Source organism: Bubalus bubalis, chromosome 11 (genome assembly GCF_019923935.1).
Source record: "Bubalus bubalis isolate 160015118507 breed Murrah chromosome 11, NDDB_SH_1, whole genome shotgun sequence".
Lineage (NCBI taxonomy): Eukaryota > Metazoa > Chordata > Mammalia > Artiodactyla > Bovidae > Bubalus > Bubalus bubalis.
In genome coordinates, this window is record NC_059167.1 from 90417476 (window position 1) to 90439838 (window position 22363).

Below are 22363 nucleotides of genomic sequence, written 5' to 3' on the forward strand. Positions count from 1 at the left end.
ATTTATTTATTTTAGGAAAATGCAACATGGCAGCAGCGATGGAAACAGAACAGCTGGGTGTTGAGATCTTTGAAACTGCAGAGTGTGAGGAGAATATTGAATCACAGGATCGGCCTAAATTGGAGCCATTTTATGTCGAGCGATATTCCTGGAGTCAGCTTAAAAAGCTGCTTGCTGATACCAGAAAATACCATGGCTACATGATGGCTAAGGCACCGCATGATTTTATGTTTGTGAAGAGGAATGACCCAGATGGGCCTCATTCGGACAGGATCTATTACCTTGGTGAGTGTGAAGTCATAGTTTCTGAAAGGAAATGCTTTCTTAATTCAGAATTAGAGGCTAGACGCAACTGGCACTCAAATTTTGTTGAATAAATAAGTGAATCAGTGATGGCTCCACTGAAGAGAAAAAAATAACTTGGAGAGCTTCAGTTTTGGTGCTGTTTTAACTTTTTGTCCCCTTAATTTTGTTTTTATTTGCAGATAACAAATCAGTTGATCATGATCTTACTCTCAAAGTAAAGATGCCAGATATTACTTCTTCCTAAAGCTAATTGTAAATGATTTTCCTTCAGCATGGTCAGTTTCTTTAGGAATGGTGGATGAGGAACACACATAATAAAACCAGTAGCTTGTTCCCATTCTCAACAGCTGCTGCTTTCATTTTTTTTAACCAAGGCTGGTCTTGGTCTCTTTTTCCTGAGCCCATTCAGTCCAGATTTAAGATATGTGGACATTAAGTCTATTATATCACTGATTGACTTTTTTTGTTTCTTTTTTGTTTATACACCTTAAATGTTTTGCTAAGATGTTGAGGTAAAAGGAGTAGGTAGTAAAGACTGAGCACCAAGGATGCTTAGGCACAGCTGATAGCTCAGCTGGTAAAGAATCCGCCTGCAATGCAGGAGACCCTGGTTCGATTCCTGGGTTGGAAATATCCCCCTGGAGAACGATAGGCTACCCACTCCAGTATTCTTGCCTGGAGAATCCCCAAGGACAGAGGAGCCTGGTGGGCTGTAGTCCATGGGGTTGCAAAGGATCGGATACAACTGAGCGACTAAGCACAGCACAGCGTTGAAAGAAATGACTAATCTGTCACATACATAGACACAGGGCAGTAGATAAAGAGGCAGTCTTGGAGTCAGAAGCCTAGGCTCTGGTATCAACTCCATGGCTGACTTACTAACCCTGTGAGTCTCAGTTTCCTCATCTATCAAACAAGGATTAATATCTATCTCATAGGATTGTTTTAAGTGTTGAGTTGACCAAAAAGTTTGTTCGGGTTTTTGTATGCTCGCATGGAAAAATTTGAACAAACTTTTTGGCCAACCCAAATTTAAACAAATGTTAATAAACACAATACTGTTCTTGTACAACCAAAACAAATTTACTACAGAAGAAGAAAACTAAAAAAGAAAAGAAAAAAAATTTTGGTTATGCGATCTCCCAAGCAATTGTCTGCACTACAGTATTATTTTTTAGGATTAGAAATAATAGTTGTAAAAAATACCGGAAAAAAACACCAAATAATAGTTGTAAATTACAGTATGCTGCCTAGTATTCACCAACTGGTAATTATTATTTGTACAGTTATTAGCTTAAGTCCCAAAGGCCCATGCATTCATTCATTGTCACTCATTGAATACATTTATTGAGAGATGGTGCTGAAATATTTAGGTAAGTTGTCTGAGTGAAAGTGAATCTTTCAGTCATGCCTGCTGTTTGTGATCCCATGGGCTATAGCCCGCCAGACTCCTCTCCATAGAATTCTCCAGCAAGAATACTGGTGTGGGTAGCCATTCCTTTCTCCAGGGAATTTTCCCAGCTTGGGGATCAAACCCAGGTCTCCTGCATTGCAGGCAGATTCTTTACCATCTGGGCCACCAGGGAAGCCCAAGTCATCTTGGAAATACATATATATCTTTCTCAAGAAACTTATGCTGTGGTTTTGTTGGAAGCAGAAAATCAGACTTTCCTTTGATTGGAGAAGTAGTGTAAGAAAAGCTCATCCATAATTGCTAAATCAGGCAATTTGGTTGGAAGAGAGTTTGGGCAAAATTAGGGGGAAAGGCCTTATATTTTGTATAGTATTTAAAAATTATTGCCATACTGTCTGTAGTTCTTAACTATAAACAAATGTCTCACAAAAATGTTTATTAATTACCATTAAAAGTGCTTACCAAAAGGGATTTAACCCCTAATACAGTAGTTGAAATGGGATCCCAAGCCCATAAATTTTGGAGTTCCTTCAGTAGTCATGCTATGCTATTTTATTTTCCTAACCCACAGCCTGAGGGAATGAATGGTTGGTGTTGGTTGGTAGAGTGAGAAAGAGAAGAATGTGAGAGATGAGAACACTGAAGGAGCTGAGGCCCGAGTAAACTCCCACAGCTGAGAGTTGGGTGGGAAAGGACGGGCTGAGATGAGTTTGAGGGCACTGACCTCCTGATGTGCCTTTGTTTACCAAGTTTTTAAAAATAGGTCTCCTGCCCTCCTCCAAAAGTGTTTTGTTTTTTTTTAAGAGATAGTCTTTATAGATTTAGTAATTAGTAATTATAGATTTTTTTTTAAGCAATTTCAGAGTATTCCATTATATAATTATGCCATATCCAGGCTTCTCTGGCCATGGGATTTTCCAGGCAAGTGTACTGGAGTGGGTTGCCATTTCCTTCTCCAGCGGATCTTCCTGACCCAGGGATCGAACCCAGGTCTCCTGCATTGTAGGCAGATGCTTTACCCTCTGAGCCACCAGGGAAGCCCCGTATTTTACTTTACCATGCCCCTACTAATGGCCGTTTAGGTCTTTCTATTTTGGTATTACAAAAAATGAGGGAGCAAATACCACTGTATATCATTTTATACATGTGTGAATTTACTTAATAGGACTAATTGCAAAGAGTGGAATTACTAGGACAAAAGGTGTACGCTTTCTGAATTCTTATTGATATTGTCAAACTACCCCTCCATGGAGGTTACAGAGTTTACATCCCTGTCAGCATTGTCTCAGAGTATGTATTTCTCTGTACCTGTACCAATAGTGAGTGAGCAAACTTTTTATCTTTCCCAATCTAATTGGTGAACAGCAATCCCTCACTGTGATTTTTTTATTTATTATTGTTTTTTTAATTGAAGTGTAATTGACATATTAGTTTCATGTGTACAACATGATTCAATATTTGTGTACATTGTGAAATGACCATTACAGTAGGTCAAATTAACATCTGTCATCATAGTTAATAAAAAAATTTTTTTCCTTGTGATGAGAACTATTAAGACTTATTCTCTTAGCTACTTTCAAATATGCACTATAGTATTATTAATTACAAGCATCGTGCTGTTCATTATATCTCCATGCTTCATTGTAGTTTTGATTCGTATTTCTCCTATGAGTGAAGTTGAGCATCCTTTCACATATTTACAAGGCATTTGTGTGTTTTTTTCTGTGACTGATCATCTGTTTGTAATCACTGTCTATTTTTTATTGGATTGTGGGTACTTTTCTTGTCAACTTAAAGCATTTTTTTGTACAGTGAGGGAATTAATCCATTGTGATATTTTTTCCCTGAATGTTGAATATTTTTTGCCTTTGGTGCCTTTTGCCCTTTTGTAGAAATTTGTGGGTTGGTTTTTTTTTTTTTTTTGGTAGTTAAATTTTTACTTTTTATGTAGTTTTGTATCCCATCTAGACATCTAGAAAGGTTATCTCAACTCCAGATTGTATTTTTTTGAAATCCTTATGTACTTTGGACTTTGTTTTGCTCCATTGATCCGTCTGTCAAATCAAGGGCCAATACTGTGCTGCTCTTACTATTATTACTATAACTTTAGATGTTTTACTGTTTGATAGTAAACAAACAGTACTTTTCATTACTCTTTTTCATACTTTTCCTGATTATTTTTGTTTGCTTGTTTTTCTGTGAGAACTTTAAATTCGCTTAAAGCTCCTTTCTCACAATCCTACTTAAACTGTGTTATGTTAGGATTGCATTATATTTACAGATGAAGTTAGGAAAATTGACAGTCTTTAAAATATTTATTTATTTTTGGCTGTGCTGGGTCATCATTTCTGCACAAGGGCTTTCTCTGGTTGCAGTGAGCAGGGGTTACTACTCTTCGTTGCTGTGCTCAGGCTTCTCATTGCAGTGACTGCTCTTGCTGTGGAGCACAGACGCTCGAGCTCGGGGCTTCAGGAGCTGCAGTGCGTGGGCCCCGCGGTGCTGATGCATGTGTGTAGTTGCCCTGTGAAATGTGGAATCTTCCTGGACCAAGGGTCGAAACCGTGTCCTCTGCATTGGCAGGCTGCTTCTTAACCACTGGACCATCAGAGAAGTCCTCTTTAAAATAATGAGCTTTTCAAGAGAGTTGTATGCCATTTTATTTGCTCAAGTGTTTTATATCTACCTGAATATTATATGGAAAAAATTAATTTTGTTTCAAAAAAATTAATATACTTCAGATCAGTTCAGTCGCTCAGTCGTGTCCGACTCTTTGCGACCCCATGAATCGCAGCACGCCAGGCCTCCCTGTCCATCACCAACTCCCAGAGTTCACTGAGACTCACGTCCATCGAGTCAGTGATGCCATCCAGCCATCTCATCCTCTGTCGTCCCCTTCTCCTCCTGCCCCCAATCCCTCCCAACATCAGGGTCTTTTCCAATGAGTCAACTCTTCGCATGAGGTGGCCCAAGTACTGGAGTTTCAGCTTTAGCATCATTCCTTCCAAAGAAATCCCAGGGCTGATCTCCTTCAGAATGGACTGGTTGGATCTTCTTGCAGTTCAAGGGACTCTCAAGAGTCTTCTCCAACACCACAGTTCAAGAGCATCAATTCTTCAGCGCTCAACTTTCTTCACAGTCCAACTCTCACATCCATACATGACCACAGGAAAAACCATAGCCTTGACTAGACGGACCTTTGTTGGCAAAGTAATGTCTCTGCTTTTGAATATGCTCTCTAGGTTGGTCATAACTTTCCTTCCAAGGAGTAAGTGTCTTTTAATTTCATGGCTGCAGTCACCATCTGCAGTAATATACTTCAGACACCAGTAAATACTGTTGTGTCAACAAGAAAGAAACAATGGGAAAAGGTCATTCTGTGTTACACAGAGCTGGAGTGTGTGTACGATAGAAATTTTTATTGGTCACGGTTGAATCCTGGAAGACTGCTACTGTAGCAGTTTCCAGAGGGGAATGTGAAGAGATTGTGGGAAATGACTCACTGAGAATAGATGAGAACCAGCTTTATCCTAGTTGCATACTGAAAGCTCTTAGAAGGGAAAGGCTTAAGGAGGATATGATCGTATTTTGTAGGATTATGAATAGTATGGATAATTGGCTACTGTCTTAAGAAATACGTAACAAAGTAACTCTGGAATGTGCAAAGTAGATCTAAGGCAAAACTAAGTGCTGGATTGGGGAGATCCCCTGGAGAAGGAAGTGGCAACCCACTCCAGTCTTCTTGCCTGGAGACTCCCATGGTCAGAGGAGCCTGGCAGGTTACAGTCCATGGTGTCACAAAAGAGTCAAGACACAACTGAGCAACTAACACTCCCACAAATGCTGAAATAAGTATCAGCTGATAACTAACTTTTTACTCCAAAAGGCAAGACAGACTAAGAAAGGTTTAAGTAAAATTTAGGATAATAAAGGGATACAGGAAGCTGTGAATCTTAGGGGACTCATCCCCAATCTTTGCAAGGGTTAGCATTGAAGTTAGCATGTCCTTCCACAGACTACCTTCCCTGCCGTTATCAGAAACACAAGGCTGAAGACTTATTCCGCTAGGAGAGAGTTTTTGTTCTTCCTGTGTTATTTACTTTCTCTTTCTCTCCCCCCTAGCTTTTTTTGGAAGTGATACCTTTCTGGTAGCTTTATGGTAGAGTAGAAGGACTTTATTTTACTATGAGTTTTCTTTGGTTCACCTCTTCATAACCATGTTGTATTTCTGTTACTTCTCTCTGTTATGTAGTTTATTCTACACTGCTGTGATCTTCCTGTTCAGTTATCCTATGATTTCACAGAATAGACCCATCTTCTACTTAATGTGGACCTCTTTCTTTCACAGTTCCTGAGTAAAGGATAATAAAGAGACTTTTAGCAAATCAGATATCAGATTCTGTGTTGTTTTAATGTGAATGTCCTTTCATTTGAAGCTTATTAGTGATTATAGTGATAGAATATTTATATTGAATAAAAACTCAAATTCAGTTAGACCTATGTATATTTCTAAATGAATACTGTAAATGATTCAGAAAAAGAAGCTTAATCATCTGAAGTTGTCACAAAGCACCCCCATTTGAAATCTGATAAGTCTGTTGCCAATTTGTAAGACACTAACAATTTTTTAAAAAACTAAAAATGACACATAACCCTTACAACATCTTATACACTTTTTATGTTTGCTTTGAGAAGGACTAAAATTTGAATATTTTCTGGGAGCCTGGGTTTTACTGAAGAAAATTGGCATGGCGTATGGCGTGTGCATCTCTGCCTTGTTAACATGCATTATAGGTCCCACAGAGTACAGCATCCTGCAGTATGTAAGAGGCGTTGTGTACTTACTGCTGTGATTGTAGTAAACAGATGCCATTTTTTAGAGTAACAAAAAATGATTGTTTTCTTTTAAAGCTATGTCTGGCGAGAACAGAGAAAATACACTGTTTTATTCTGAAATTCCGAAAACCATCAACAGAGCAGCAGTCTTAATGCTCTCTTGGAAGCCTCTTTTGGATCTTTTTCAGGTAGGATTAAATGTTGTTGTTATTATGATTTTGTGTATGGTTTTAGTATTGCATTTATTTAGGGGCAGAAATTCAATTGGGATCTTATATTTGAAGTAGATAAGAATCAAAAGGAATTAAGATATATGTTAATAAAGTAATAATAAAAACAATTTTAAAAGACCAATAAGTCATAATATAAAAAAAGAATTAAAACATTTTTATGTTTTTCCGTGTATGACCCTGAAATTTGATTTAATTCTCAATATCTGAGACTAGGGATATTAGATGTTATTAATAAAATTCAGTTTTTTTTTGGCTACCCAGTGTGGTGTGGCATGTAGGATCTTAGGTCCCCTGCTGCTAAGTCACTTCAGTTGTGTCTGACTCTGTGTGACCCCATAGACAGCAGACTACCAGGCTCCCCCGTCCCTGGGATTCTCCAGGCAAGAACACTGGAGTGGGTTGCCATTTCCTTCTCCAATGCATGAAAGTGAAAAGTGAAAGTGAAGTCGCTCAGTCGTGTCCGACTCTAGCAACCCCATGGATTGCAGCCTACCAGGCTCCTCTGTCCATGGGATTTTCCAGGCAAGAGTACTACCAGGGATCAAACCCACACCCGTGGCAGAGGAAGCATGGAATCTTAACTTCTAGGCCACCAGGGAAGTTCCCAGATTTTTTTTTTTAACTACCTTTCCCTTCTGTAAACTTGCTAGTTACATGGTTCTCACATTTTGGGAGAGAATTGTTCACATAAAAGAAGTAATATATATTTCCAGAAAGCTTTTATTTAAATCTTTAAATTGTAGTTCTAATATTTAGCAACAGTACTAATATAGGGATTAAATAAAGGTACTAAGTTCAGTTTTTGTTTCTAAATAACAAGATTCAATTTAGGGAAAATCAAAGGTTAAGTTTTTTTCCTTCAATATTTTGTCTTTAGACAAAATGTAAATGGTCGAAAACATCAAAAGAACAAGATTATAGTTTGGGTACAATTGTTTGCCTTTTAGGTTCTCACTTAATATTTTTACACTGAATATTATTGAATGGCATATTTGTGCTAAATGAACCAAAATGTGATATTTCTCTTAAGAAATTAAAAAAAAAAAAAATAGCTTCCATGACAGCTAACCATTTTGACTATAACTGTTTATCAAAGATGTTTTTCACATTGCTTTGTGACTTTTCTTTAAAGCGGAAACATTTCTTATTCTAAGAACAGTGTGTTGAACTAAAATAATGGTCATTTTCACATAGAATAGGTTGTAAATTAGTGAGTCAGAGGTTTTTGTGTGGTTTTTTTTGAGGTCTATCATGGAAAATTTCAAACCATGCAAAAGCTGAATCCCATGTGAACTGGTTTTAACAATGGTCACATCTTGGCCATCAGTGTTTCATTACAGCCTTTCCAGTCCGCACCCCCACTTTTCAGATTATTTTGAAACAGCTCCCAAATATATCATTTCACTCCTAACTAGATCATGTCTCTAAAGAATATATATTCTTTTTAGACATTACCACAGTAGCATCATATCTTAAAAAAGTCATTAATCATTTCTTCATATGAAATATTCAAATTTTCTTGATTTTTAGATAAATGTTCTCTTTTTTTTACACTTGATTTGTTAAATAGGATTGAAATAAGTTTCATGTGTTACATTTTATTGATAGGTTTCTTACATTTCTTTTCCTTTTAATCCTCTGATTTTCTTTCTGTCCTTTTCTCCCCATTACGGTTTATCTATTGAAGAAAGAGGGTCTGTTTTGCTGATTGTATTCCTATGGTGTTATTTGATACGTTCTTCAGTTTCCTATATTTTCTATAAATAGAAATAGGTAGTCAGATCTAGAAGCTTGATTAGACACAGGTTTGCTTCCCCTCCCCGCCCAAGACTACTTTACAGATCAAAAAAATTGAAAGCAAGGTCTTGAACAAATAATTCTACACCATGTCCATAGCAGCATAATTCGTAATAGCCAAAGTGTCCATGGACAGATGAACGAATAAACAAAATCTGGCATATATATGTGATAGAATATCATTCAGCCTTAAAAAGGAAGGAAATTGTGACATGCTACAACATCAAGGAACCGGGAAGACATTATGATAAGTGAAATAAGCCAATCACGAAAGGACAAATGCTATATGACTCCACTTATATAGGATGCCTGAAGTAGTCAAATAGACTACCAGAATGGTAGTTGCGAGGGACTGAGGGAGAGAAGAGTGAGGAGGTGCTGTTTAATAAGTTTAATGGATATACAGTTTCAGTTTTGCAAAATGGCAAAGTTCTGGAGATGGGTTGCACAACAATGTGAATATAATTAACAGTACTGAATGGTACACTTAAAAAAGTTAAGGTGGTAAATGTTATGTTATATGTATTATTTATATGTATATATATTTTTTGTACAATTTAAAAAGTAAAGAATACTTCATCAATAATGTTGTATGCCCCCATCAAAAGTCATATAGAACTTTAGTTGCTTGTGATGATAGCATCGTTTGATCATTACCTAGATCTATTATAAAACAGTGAGTTTTTATCATTCCTTCTTCATTTGTTAACTGAGAAACTTCTATAAAGAGAAAACTGCTATTCAACAATTATTCAGTTATCCTGAGGAGAAGTTCACGATAGAAAGGCAGGATGTTTCTTTCCTTTATTTCCCATTTTTCAAACACAGTCTTCTATGTGTGATAAATTAGGAGTTTTGGAGAGTATTTTGTTTTCATTTTTATATCTTTATTAATTTACAGTGTAGCCTGTTTGGTATCTTTTGATCCATTGACAGTTGTTATTCTTATTCTACAAATGATCTTATTTTTGACTGTTAGAATCCCCGTCAACTTGACATATCAAATCATTTTGACATGATCCTGGTAGTAGTTGGTATTTGGTGGTATGGAGATGTTTCATGATCATCTTTCACATTGCTTTTTCCATGCTTGGAATCAGCCATATCTGTCTGCTTCCTTTAGAGGAAAGTGGTATTAAGAGACTTTGATCTGAGTACTAGATACTGAGGGACAAGCCATATACATAATCTTTATTTGTTTTTACATCTGTGTTGTGTTGTACAGACGAATCATATTCAACCAGTTCCCTCTTGATGGACATTTTAGTTATTTTCGATCTTTGTATTATAAATAGTACTGCATTAAAATAGCTCGGGCATACAACTTTTTACATTTTGCCAGTGTATCTTTAAACTAGATTCCTAGAGCTGAAATTATTGGACCAAACGGTCCATGGTTTTGTAATTTTGCTAGGTATCAAATTTCCTTCCATAGAAGCTGTGCCATTATGAATTTCCATTAGCAAGGAATAATTGTACCTGTTTTCCCATAAATTCTCCAACACAGTTTGTAGTCAGACATTTGGATTTTTTGCAAATCTGATAGAAATGCTATCCGAATTGTAGTTTAATTTGCTATTCTTTTATAGGCAGAGTTGATCATCTTTTTATCTATAAACCATTTTTATGTAACGTGGTCCTTTTTTCATTTTTAGAAGCCTTTTATTTCCTGGAGATATTAACCCTTTGTCTGTGATATAGTTTCAGATGTTTTCATGAAGTTGTAATTTGTATTTTTACTTGCTTTATGGTGTGTATGTGTGTGTGTGTGTGCATGTGCTCATGCACCACATGAAAGACTTTTGTATGATAAAATGTATCCTTTTGATATTGCTTCTAGAATTTGTCTTCTCTCATTGGACAGTTTTTCTACACTCGGGTTATAAAAGAATTTACCCATGTTTTTATCTAATGCTTTATATGGTTTCACTTTTTAAAGGTTTATTGAGGTATAATTGACATATAAAAATTGCAAGTATTCGGTTTAATAGATTTGGATATGCATACATACTTTTATTTATTTTTTTCATTAAAAATGATTTTTTAAAGCAATTTTAGGCTTACCATAAAATTGAGAGGAAAATACAAAGATTTCAATCCATATGATTATTTTATTTATTAAATTTTTATTAGAGTGTAGTTGGCTTACAGTGTTATCTTAGTTTCAGGTATACAACAGAGTGAATCAGTTATACATTTACATATACACGCTTTTTTAGCTTATTGTCTCATGTAGGCCATTACAGAATACTGAGTGAGTTTCCTGTGGTTTAGAGTAGGTCCTTATCAGTTATCTATTTTATACATAATAGTCTGTATATGTCAGTCCCAATCTCCCAATTTATCCCTCCTCCCACTTACTTGGTATCTATATTTATTTTTAGATTCCACATATAAGCAGTATCATATCTTTGACTTCACTCAATGTGGCAGTCTCTGGGTCCATCCATATTGCTGCAAATGGCATTGTTTTAGCCTTTTTTGTGGCTGAGTGATATTCATTTGTACATACATATGTGCCATATCTTTTTTGTTTATTCCCCTGCTGATGGACATTTAGGTTGCTTCCATGTCCTGGCTATTGTAAATAGTGCTGCAATGCATGTTGGGGTCCATGTATCTTTTTAAATTATGTATTTTTCCAGATATATAAACTTGACTGCTTTTAAAGTATTAGTCCTTGAGACGTCCCTGATGGTCCAGTGATTGGGACGCCATGCTTCCATTGTGGGAGACCAAAGTTTGATTGGGAAACTAAAATCCTGCGAGCTGTGGCTTGGCTAAATAAAATAATTAGTCCTTGATAGCAGAAACCATATCTGTTTCCCTTATTTATCCCTTTATTTATCATAAAGAGCTCTTAGGGAAGATGTGGATATAAATTCTTAAAATTAGCACTTACTAGATTTGTTTTCTTTATGTTTCTTTTTATACATGTGAAATTTTATATATATGTATCAGATAATACTTTTAGTTTGGGAAGGCCCCTCATCATCATCAATCATTAATTACAAATATTCTTTGACGGAGATTTTAGCTGTTGCTTTAAGTGGGAAAACAAAATGAGACAGATTCTGCTCTCACGTTTTTTTTAATTCATTTACTGAAAGAAAGTGAAAAACAAAACTATAGCCAAATGAGTAAAAGAGATAGTAACTCTTATAGAAATATCGGGAAACTTTCCTGGCCAGCGTTGATTTAGGGCTAAGGTTTTGGGATAGCAGTAAAACTCTGATGGATAGAAAGAAAAATGGCCTCTCGGTGTGAAGGGAAATGGAACAAAGGCCAGGAGCCAGAACACCACAGTAATGTGATGGGCCTGACCTGGGGTTTTATTAGAGTAGTATTAGCGGATGTAGTGGAAAGGAACTAATGACAGCTGATGTTTGAGAACTTGACTCTGTGCCAATCATTGTGCTAATAAACATTTTACATATTTTTATCCAAGTTAATCTTCACAGTGCTGAAGTAAATGGTTTATTCCTACTCTGAAAGTGAAGAAAACTACTTTTGAAGAAATTAAACTACTTTAGAGTCTCCTCTTAAATGCATGCAGAGCTGCTGTATTACATTTAAGTTGTAGGAGATCTTGAATGCCAAGTCAAAGTAATGGAGCTTAACTCTTGCTCTCTAATGAATGCAGTATTCATATAGGGACCTTTTACCAAATTTTTCAGCAGACTTCCCAAAATTAATCTGTTTAAAGTTGTAACGAATTTTGGGATCACTCAAAATGTAAACTCAGTAATACTGTAGATGCTAGAATTTCAGTGCTATTAATAAAAGCAAAAAGCTGGCTTTCAGAAAACTGAAATAGGAGACCTCTCTCTTTCTGCATTAGGCGACACTGGACTATGGAATGTATTCTCGAGAAGAAGAACTATTACGGGAAAGAAAACGCATTGGAACAGTTGGAATTGCTTCTTATGATTATCACCAGGGAAGTGGAACATTTCTATTTCAAGCTGGTAGTGGAATTTACCATGTAAAAGATGGAGGGCCACAAGGATTTACTGTAAGTTGATTTTACTACTTGATAAACTGCTAGGTGTCCTAAAATTATTTGTGTTCAAATCAGAAAGATAGTTAAACTAAAAAATTCTGCTTACCAGTTATTTACCACTAACTTAGTAGTAAAGAAAATAGGAAATATGGGTATTAATTTCCAATTTTTAGTTAATAATTTTTCAATGACATTAGTTATATAATTTTAAAATACTGAAAACACTTGTTATGTAGGAAGAGTTAGTAAGGGGAATCAGTGTGCCATTTTTTGTGTAATTGCTGAGTTGGATTTTCAAAGATAATGATATCACAAGACAATCCCTTTTTGGTTCTTCTAAAAGCTTAATTCATCTCAATAAATAGTTTAAAATTTTGATTTTATTCCAAGCAGTTTTTCATGTGATATTAGAACTATTCTTCTGATAGAATTGTGACGCTTCTACCTTTCATTACAATTTTATGAACAAATTATTTTATACTGGTAAAATTAAATGGAAACATTTAATAAGTGAAATAGGCATATAAATTTAATAAAAGTATGCAACAAACAATAATTACTCTATTTAACAGGTTTGGTCAACAAAATTTATGAGGTACTGTTATATTGTCTTTATTTCCATTCCTGTTAGGCTTAGCTTATTAATTCATAGGAAAAAAATGATTCGTTTCTTATAAGGCACATAAGTACATTTTTCTGGAGAGCAGTTATCACAGTTGATATTATACTTAGGATTATTATTCATTTTATAGGAAGGGTGCTGGTACAACACCCTGTATTGTATGTATGTAAATACGTATGTATAAGCCTGATACTTGCCTTTAAATGTTGTTTACTTTTCTAGCAACAACCCTTACGGCCCAATTTAGTGGAGACTAGTTGTCCCAACATTCGGATGGATCCAAAACTATGCCCAGCTGATCCAGACTGGATTGCTTTTATACATAGCAATGACATTTGGATATCAAACATTGTAACGAGAGAAGAAAGGAGGCTCACTTATGTGCACAATGGTAATTCAGGTTCTTCAAATCAATTTTCCTAAAAAATATTTTTAAAATTTAATTTTCTTTTGCTTACATTTTGAAATCAAAGCACGCTGATCTTTATATTTTAAATTTAAATCTTTGAAATTAGAAAACAAATGCAACTTGTTTTTATAAACTTGTATGTATCACCTATAGAATGCTACTTGTTTTTTGAAGTTGATGGCTATGTTTAATGTCTTGATTTTGCTGATACTATAGGTGTCTTCACATGTCCAAAATAATCAAGTATGTATTCAATGCATGCACTTTTAATGTCAGTTATACCTCAGTAAACCTTAGAAAAGATGATAGTGAAGCTTAAACAACAAAAAGAATACAAGTTTCTGAGAACACTAGATTACATAAAATTTCCTGTGGGGTAAAAGAAAGAACTACCTCTACCACCACCAAAAATGAAATAACAAACAAAAAGAATCATTGTAATGCTACCTTGTTTTAATGGTTATTTTCAGACAGCACAACCGTAGCACTTCTCTGATTGAAATAAAATTTAATTTAAAAAATCTTGTTTTTAGGAAAACAAACAGAAAAACTCAATACACACTGTAAGAACTACTTAAAATTTTATTTTCCCTTTTTGGAGAGCCTGCTTAGTTATTTTGTCATAATAGGGAAAATAAAACTTTCTGTGTTGTGGAAATATTTAATTTTTATTGAAATGACTTTAATAATACTAAGCACTACTAAAAGGGCTTCCCTTGTGTCTCAGCTGGTAAAGAATCCGCCTGCAATGCAGGAGACCTGGGTTCGATCCCTGGGTTAGGATGATCCCCTGGAGAAGGGAAAGGCCACCTATTCCAGTATTCTGGCCTAGAGAATTCCTTGGGCTATATATATAGTCCATGGGGTCTCAAAGAGTCAGACATGACTGAGCCACTTTCACTAAAAGCACAGAAATGATATGGATTTTTTCCTTTTTCCTCTAAAGCTTTTATACAAATGAAAGAAGGGAAATAGTTTTTTTTTTTTTTTTTAAACATGGAAGTACACCCTAAGGTTAAGCTCCATGATGAAGGACAGTCCTCTAAAAATTTATTGTCCAACTTTCCTGTAATTTGATGGTCATAAAACTGATTTATTGGGCATGGGCATCTTCCTTAATAAATTATTTTAGAATATGATAGTGTATTGGCAACAGTTTTTTCATCATTAAGATAGTCAGTGTTTAGAAGAAGTCTTTTTCTGAATAACTTATATTGATTTAAAAAAGCACTGAATTAGAAGTCAAGAAATCTGTTCTAACCATTGTCGATCAAGAAAGATATATCAAGTTCCTGTGTGCCAGACAGTGTGGCAGGAACTAAGGATACAGAGTTGAATAAGATGTAGTCCTGGCCCTAAAGGAAATAACAAATAAACAAATAACAGAACAGAATGATAAACAGCAAACATTGGGTGTTATGAGAGTACAGCCAGGGTAGTGGTCCCCGAAGCCTTACCTGAAGAGCTGACACTTAAACTGCTCTCCAGTAGTGACTGTGCATTAGCCAGTACACTCCAGGCAAGAGGGCAGCCTGGAAAGGCCTTGGTGCGGAAGGCACCATAGTTGGTATGAATTAGAAGCAGTCCTACGCTCCTAAAGCATGAGGTATGAGTCAAGATATAGAGAAAGATGAGGCTGGCACATAAGGGCAAGGAGAAGGGTGGACAATTTCTTATGTAAATGAACATGGCCTTTATCATGATATGGGGGTTCATTGGAAAAAGCTTTTAGCAGTTGAGTAGTGTGGTCAGAGTCATATTGTAGATAAATTGTTCTGAATACTTTGTGAAAGTTATATTTGAGAAGTGCAAGTCTAGAGAAAGGGCAAAGCTTAACTAGTGTAAATACTGTAAATACCCAGGTCTTAACAACCTAAAACTAGGGTGTAGAAGAGAGAAAAGGGGGTGGAGTAGGGAAATTTTAAGTAAAATGTCCGTATTTTGGTGTTTAATGAGTCTTCATCTGGTGTCAGGAAATCAGGACAGCTACCACTGGCAAAACAAAGTTTAGGTTAGTAGTTAGTAAATCTGGGTTGGAAATCCTAGCCATTTGTTCATGGTTTCAGCAAACATTAGAGACTCACTATGTACTAGTTATTGTTCTTGAGGCTGGGACTGCTTTGACAGTGACTGTTAGAAATAAGGCATGTTTTTAGTCTGTGCATTTTTTCCTTCGGTAGGATTGTTTTCCATACAGGATTATTGTGAAAATTGGCAGAATTTAAAGTAGAAACCACTGAAATCCTGCTGGATGTGTGTGTGTGTGTGTGTTGGAATTTATTTTATAAATCTGAGAAGTGATTCTCTTGTGTGACTTTTTTTTGTTTTTAACAATTTTATTTATATTTGGCTGTGCTGCGTCTTCGCTGATGCGTGGGCTTTTCTGTAGTTGCGGTGAGTGGGGGCTACTCTTCGTTGCCATGTGTAGGCTACTTATCATGGTAGCTTCTTTTGTTGCAGAGCAAGGGCTGCAGGCACGTGGGCTTCAGTAGTTGATGCACATGGGCTCGGTATTTGCGGCTCACAGGCTCTAAAGCACAGACTCAGTAGTCGTGGTGCGCAGGCTTAGTTGCTCCATGGCATATGGGATCTTCCCAGACCCGGGATTGAACCTGTGTCTCCTGCATTGGGAGGCAGATTCTTTGCCACTGAGCCACCAGGGAAGCCCACTATAATAGTGTTTTTATTAATTTCTTTTCTGTGCATGTAGGTATATGGTATATTTTTTATTTTCAGGGTTAGTGTAGTAGTTAAAAATACAATCTAGAACTGGAGTATCTAGACTTGAGTCTCATCTACTCTTTTTTACTTCTGTTCTTTTGAGTAAGTTGTTTAACCTATCTTTGTTTTCATATCTGTAAAAAGGTTAATGAATAGCATGTCATCATGAGGTTGTTATTGAAGTTTTAATATTTGGGAAGTATTTTAGACAGGGTCTGAAACACAGTAAGTACTGTTATAATTTGTTTATTTAGAAAAGTAGGTAGAGAGTAAGCATTATCACTTTAATTTCTCTTATCACAACAAATTTCCAAATGAAAGTCTTCTTTTACATGGGTTTATTAATCACTCAGCATCTGCATTTGCTTATTCTCTGCCTTGCATAATAGAGAAACTTAAAAGTAATGTCATACCAACCTCTACTCTCAAAGGACATATCTTATTGGGAGAACAAGGTGATACCATTTATTCATCTAATTAATCTTAGTAATTGAGGTCATCACCAGGGATGCCTGTAATAAATGATAGAGAGATATAAATGAGTGATACATATTATCACATCTACAGGAGAACAAAACATAAAACAGTATGGGAGGTATAACTTTGGAGTTGTTGAATGATCCAAGAAAGCGGAGCACTGATGGCTGCATCATTAATTACAAAATCCAGAAACCCGGAAAACAGAGCTTAGTGTTGATTAAGTTGGTGTGAAAACCTCTTTGGTGGCAAGATGTGACCTGAACTGACCTGAGGTTATTTATAGTCTTAATCCTACTTAGTTTGCCTATTCCTAAATTTGCTGCAGGAATATTAGTGTATTTGATTACAAGGTATTTGATTATCCTGCTGGAGATATGACATAATTATGTGTTGATATATAAACATGAAAAGAATTCCCCAGATTCTGTGTTCTGAACACTTCTGGACTCAAAATTTTGTTGTTGTTTTTTTACTTGATTTTTATTTTATATTGGAGTATAGTTGATTTACAGTGTTGTGTTAGTTTTAGGTGTATAGCAGTGATTCAGTTATATCTATTCTTTTTCAAATGATTTTCCCATTTAGAGTATTACAGAATATTGAGTAGAGTTCCCTGTGATTTACAGTAAGTCCTTTTGGGTTATCTAATTTTGTATATAGTAGTTTATTTATGGTAAGAGTGCCAATTTCTTTTCTGGCGTGCTGCGATTCATGGGGTCGCAAAGAGTCGGACACGACTGAGCGACTGATCTGATCTGATAGAAACCAATATTTGTTGTGTAGTCACTAGTGGTGTTCAACTCTTTTGCCATTTCCTTCTCAAAATTTTTTGGTAAGGAACAATTGGTTCATATTACACATTTTTACCCAGCCATTCCAGTCCTAGGTTTTTATACAAAGAAATGAAAACACATGTTCACAAAGATTTTTATACAAGAATGATTTCTGTTGAGCTCGCACAGATTTTGGTCTGTTGGCTAAATGCACATAGCTTAGCTAACTGTTAGGATTGGATGAAACCTATGAATATAATAAATGTCAGAAGACCTATAAATATTTAACCTGTCATTGTATATCAGAGTTTCCACGGGGATAATTCAAACTTCTGTCAGTATCCTGATTGATCAGAAAACTTGAATGAAAATGAGAAGTCTCAGGGAAAAACACAAAAACTTTTTTTCTGAGCGAATGTGTGAGTTTCAGAATTGAAAATAAAGTTCTTAGCAGAAACTGATGTATCAGACTTCTGTTTTGTTGTAAGATCAAGTCTCGTAGAAACTATACAAGAATATATTTACTTGTACACAAACTCATTGTGGAATGTGAAGTTTTTGAGATGGAGAGAGAACCTGAATTCTGTGTACACCCCAATAAATGTGACTAGTTTCAGAAAAATAAAAGAATGATTTTAGCATCTTTATTCATAATAGCAACTAGAAGCTATTCAGATGTCCATTAACAGATGAATGGATAAAAAAATTGTGATATACAATGGATTATCACTCAGCAACAAACATAAAGTATGTACTGTATGATTTCACTTACATGAAAGTCTGGAATATGTAAAACCAACCTTTGGTGATAGAAATCAGATCAGTGGTGCTTTCTGAGGCAGGAATGGACATTGACTGGGAAGGGACATGAGAATGGAAGTATCCTGTGTCTTGGTAGGGTTAGGAGAGTTACAAGGCACCATGACCCTTCTCATGTATTCTTTTCCCCATGGTCCTAGCTAAATGGGAAAATAAAAACTGACATTTATGGAGCACATACTATGATGGTTCAGGCTTTGTTGTAAGTACTTTATGTAAAATAGCTCATTTAATCCTCATAACAACCATATAAGGTAGGTTCTTATTCCCATTTACAAATGGGACACTGCAACGGAATGTGATCAGGTGATTTGCCCAGGATCAGTCATTTGGTGGATAATGGAATCCAGATTTGAATTCAGTCCATTTGGCTTCACAGTTCACCATGATACTATAGCTGCCTTTCAAAATAAATGGATCGTTCTGCTTTGTACCTGTGAAAAGATGAGAACTTCTGTGAAAATTTTGCCTTTATGTTTGTTTAGAGCTAGCCAACATGGAAGAGGATCCCAGATCAGCTGGAGTTGCTACCTTTGTTCTTCAAGAAGAATTTGATAGATACTCTGGTTATTGGTGGTGTCCAGAAGCTGAAACAAGTAAGAGGTTCAGAATAATATACTATAAGTCAGTTAAAGCATTATGAGATTCAACTACCGGTTAGGTAACTGCACAGATTCTTAATTCTGAATAGTAGATTCTTAAGTGATGAAGATTGGATCTTACTAGTAGTTACTGCAAATATTCAGGCTGTATACCACCATAATGAATTCTCATAAAAAATAATTAGTTGTATTATGGTTCTGTGCCCCAGGTCCTTCAGCTCTCCTTGCCAGTTTTTCTTTTTTTTCTTTCTTTTTTTCATTTTTCATTTTTTGGCTGCACCGTGCGGCTTATGGGATCTTAGTTCCTAGATCAGGGATCGAACCTATGCCCGCTGCCTTGGAAGCACAGAGTCTCAACCACTGGACCACCATGGAAGTCCCGCCAGTTTTTCATCTAGAAGCTGGTTGGTAGCAACATTGGTAGCAAAATAAAAAATGCCACCCTTTAGTGGGAGTTGCTACAAAAATATAGGATTGCCTAGAGAGTCTGCATGAACAGATGGCCAAATTAGTATATGAATGGATCAGGAAAAAAAGGCAAAAATTCCTTTTTTCTTTGTGAATTCACAAGTATTTCACTAGCTGAGAAAGAGCTCTCTAAAGCAGAAGCTTTCAAACTTTTTGACTGTGATCTGGTTAGAAATTTGCTTTATATTCCAGCCTAATACATTGTACATATATTCCACATAAAACTGAAAACAAATTTCATGAAGCAATGCTTAATCTTACATGTAATGCACTCATATATTTTTTTTGCTTGTCTTATTTTTAAAATGCTGATTATGACCAGCTAAAAGATTTCATGACCCACTAACGGATTGCACGTAGCATTCTGAACACATCTCTAAGGGACCATGAAAAATATTTATAATATTTAAGCCATATCTTAGATTTGGACATTTTAAGATGTAAAATGTTTTGCCATAACTATGCTTTTAGAACAAGATTATGACATGAATTAGAGAAACCATTAAAAAAAACCTGGACTCTTTTAAAGTGGGGTTTATTTTGTTATAGAAAATATTGTAAGTGTAATAATTCCTGAAAGGAATGCATTTTAAGGTATGCAGGAACTGAAATACTTCACAAATCTGTTTCTTCCATTGTGTGTGTGTGTGTGTGTGTGTGTGTGTGTGTGTATATGATGATCTTCAGTTTTTATCTCCAAGAGTAGTAGCCTTTAACCAATAAAAGTGGCTTAGCAGTAACTCACCTTGCTACTGCAAAGATTAGTAGTATTTTCATACATGAAAAGCAGTATATTTTATACATAAACTATTTTTTACTATGGGAAATAGAATACTAGAGGGAATGGTCAATTGTGATGATTTTCTGGCATAATACTCCCAAATTTTCAATATTTAATTTCCTTTTAAGCTCCCAGTGGCAGTAAAATTCTTAGAATTCTATATGAAGAAAATGATGAATCTGAGGTGGAAATTATTCATGTTACATCCCCTATGTTGGAAACAAGGAGAGCAGATTCATTCCGTTATCCTAAAACAGGTACTGCATTCCATTGATGTTTATATACACTCATTCCTACTTTTAAAACAAGATTCTTCTGCATTCATTCAAAAGTTTGGTTAACATTGATCCTTTACAGACCGAAGGATAGATTGTTAAGTGTCTCTGAAGTAAATTATTTTAATTATAGGCTGATCCTTTTAAATTATTTCAAAGGTAGGGAAGTGCACAAAACTGATTATTTCAAGGAATGGATAAAGAAGTATCTTTGCTACAAAATAAAGATTTTTAAGGGATTATGTTCTTAATAAATTAGCAATTTTTCCCCATATTGCTATTTACAGCATTTCAATTGTGAAATGATATAGGATTCCCCTTCATTACCTACTAATTCCTAATGTTCTTTGGCTCCTTCTTTTATAGTCATATTGAAAATTATGAATTTGAGATAGAATTTTGAGTTTTTTATATAATAAAGCCCTGACTAAATGCAATATTCCTGATTTGACTAAAAAGGATTCATCTGGTAAAATTAGTTTGAATAGCTTTGTATTACTGTTTGTTTATATCTCTTCCTAAAGGCACAGCAAATCCAAAAGTCACTTTTAAGATGTCAGAAATACTGATTGATGCTGAAGGAAGGGTAAGTATAAAATGCTGAGTTAACTTTTTGTATCATTTCATCTGTCAACAGAGATTGTAGATATGCTTTCTTATATTTTGGACTTGTGGAACTTGCTGAGGCATCTGTAGATCATGATTTCAGGTTGACCTCATTTTCTACTTTGAAAACTTTCTTACTGGTTCCCAAGTTAGGAGTATGGGGAGATGCATATTTACCATTCCTTTCCAGTAGTTTTTCCTCTTTGCCTTTGTTAATTCTCCAGATCAATATTTCTTAGATAGTGGTTATTGACTGTTGAGTTACCCTCTGTGTTGAATAGTTGTCTGTCTTAGGTTAAATATCCCTCATGTCTTTTATACTGCTGCTTTCCACAGTCAGATGCCTATAAGCTTAATGTACACATAATTAATTAAAAAAACAATCTTCTCTGCTAGACTTTTTAAAAACAGCTTTATTGAAGTATATTTCACATACAATATAATTGACTCATTTAAAGTGTACAATGGCTTTTAGTATATTCTCAAGATTTGTGCAGCTATCACCACAGTCAATTTTAGAACATTTTCCTTACTCCTAAAGGAAATTCACATCCCTTAGTCATCACCCCAAAACCTCTCCATGCCCCCCAGCCCTAGGCTGCCACTAATCTGTCTATGGATCTGCCTGTTCTGGACATTTCATATAAATGGAATCGTACAGTATCTAGTCTGTTCTTTCACTTAAAATCTTATTTTCAAGCACTAATCCTGTGGCACCAAGTAACAGCACTTCACTACTTTTTATCACCTAAAAATACTCTATTGTGTGTATATATACCACATTTTATTTATCCACTCATCAGTTTTAGACAGTTGGGTTCTTCCAAATTTTGGTTACTAAATGTAATGCTACCAATAGTGTGGGTGTACAGGTTTTTGTACGGTCATACATTTTCATTTCTCTTGGTTAGATACCTAGGAGTGGAGTTGTTGGGTCATATTATAATTCTGTGTTTTACCCTTTTGAGGAACTCCCAAATGGTGTCCGCAGTGGCTGCACTACTTTATATTCCCACCAGCAGTGTGTGAGGTTGGCAGCTTCTCCACATCTTCATCAGCTCTTGTTATTACTTGTCTTATAGCCATCCTAGGGGATTTGAAGTTGCATCTTATTGTGGTTTTGATTTACATTTTTCTAATGACTAATGATGTTGAGCATCTTTTCGTGTGCTTATTGGCCATTTGTATATCTTCTTTGGAGAGCAATCTATTCAGATCCTT

General features: G+C 35.5%; 1 protein-coding gene across 8 annotated transcripts in view; it reads left to right on the plus strand.

Annotated features, from left to right (window-relative positions):
* DPP8 (dipeptidyl peptidase 8) overlaps positions 1-22363 on the plus strand; it is a 57268-nt gene that overhangs the window by 7160 nt on the left and 27745 nt on the right. For all 8 annotated transcript variants that reach the window (XM_044925423.2, XM_044925426.2, XM_044925425.2 and 5 more), the window contains 7 exons: positions 16-285; positions 6629-6741; positions 12425-12598; positions 13431-13599; positions 18896-19006; positions 20390-20518; positions 21061-21122. In XM_044925423.2, coding sequence (XP_044781358.1) covers positions 16-285; positions 6629-6741; positions 12425-12598; positions 13431-13599; positions 18896-19006; positions 20390-20518; positions 21061-21122 — 1028 coding nt within the window. The remainder of the gene's footprint in view (positions 1-15; positions 286-6628; positions 6742-12424; positions 12599-13430; positions 13600-18895; positions 19007-20389; positions 20519-21060; positions 21123-22363) is intronic.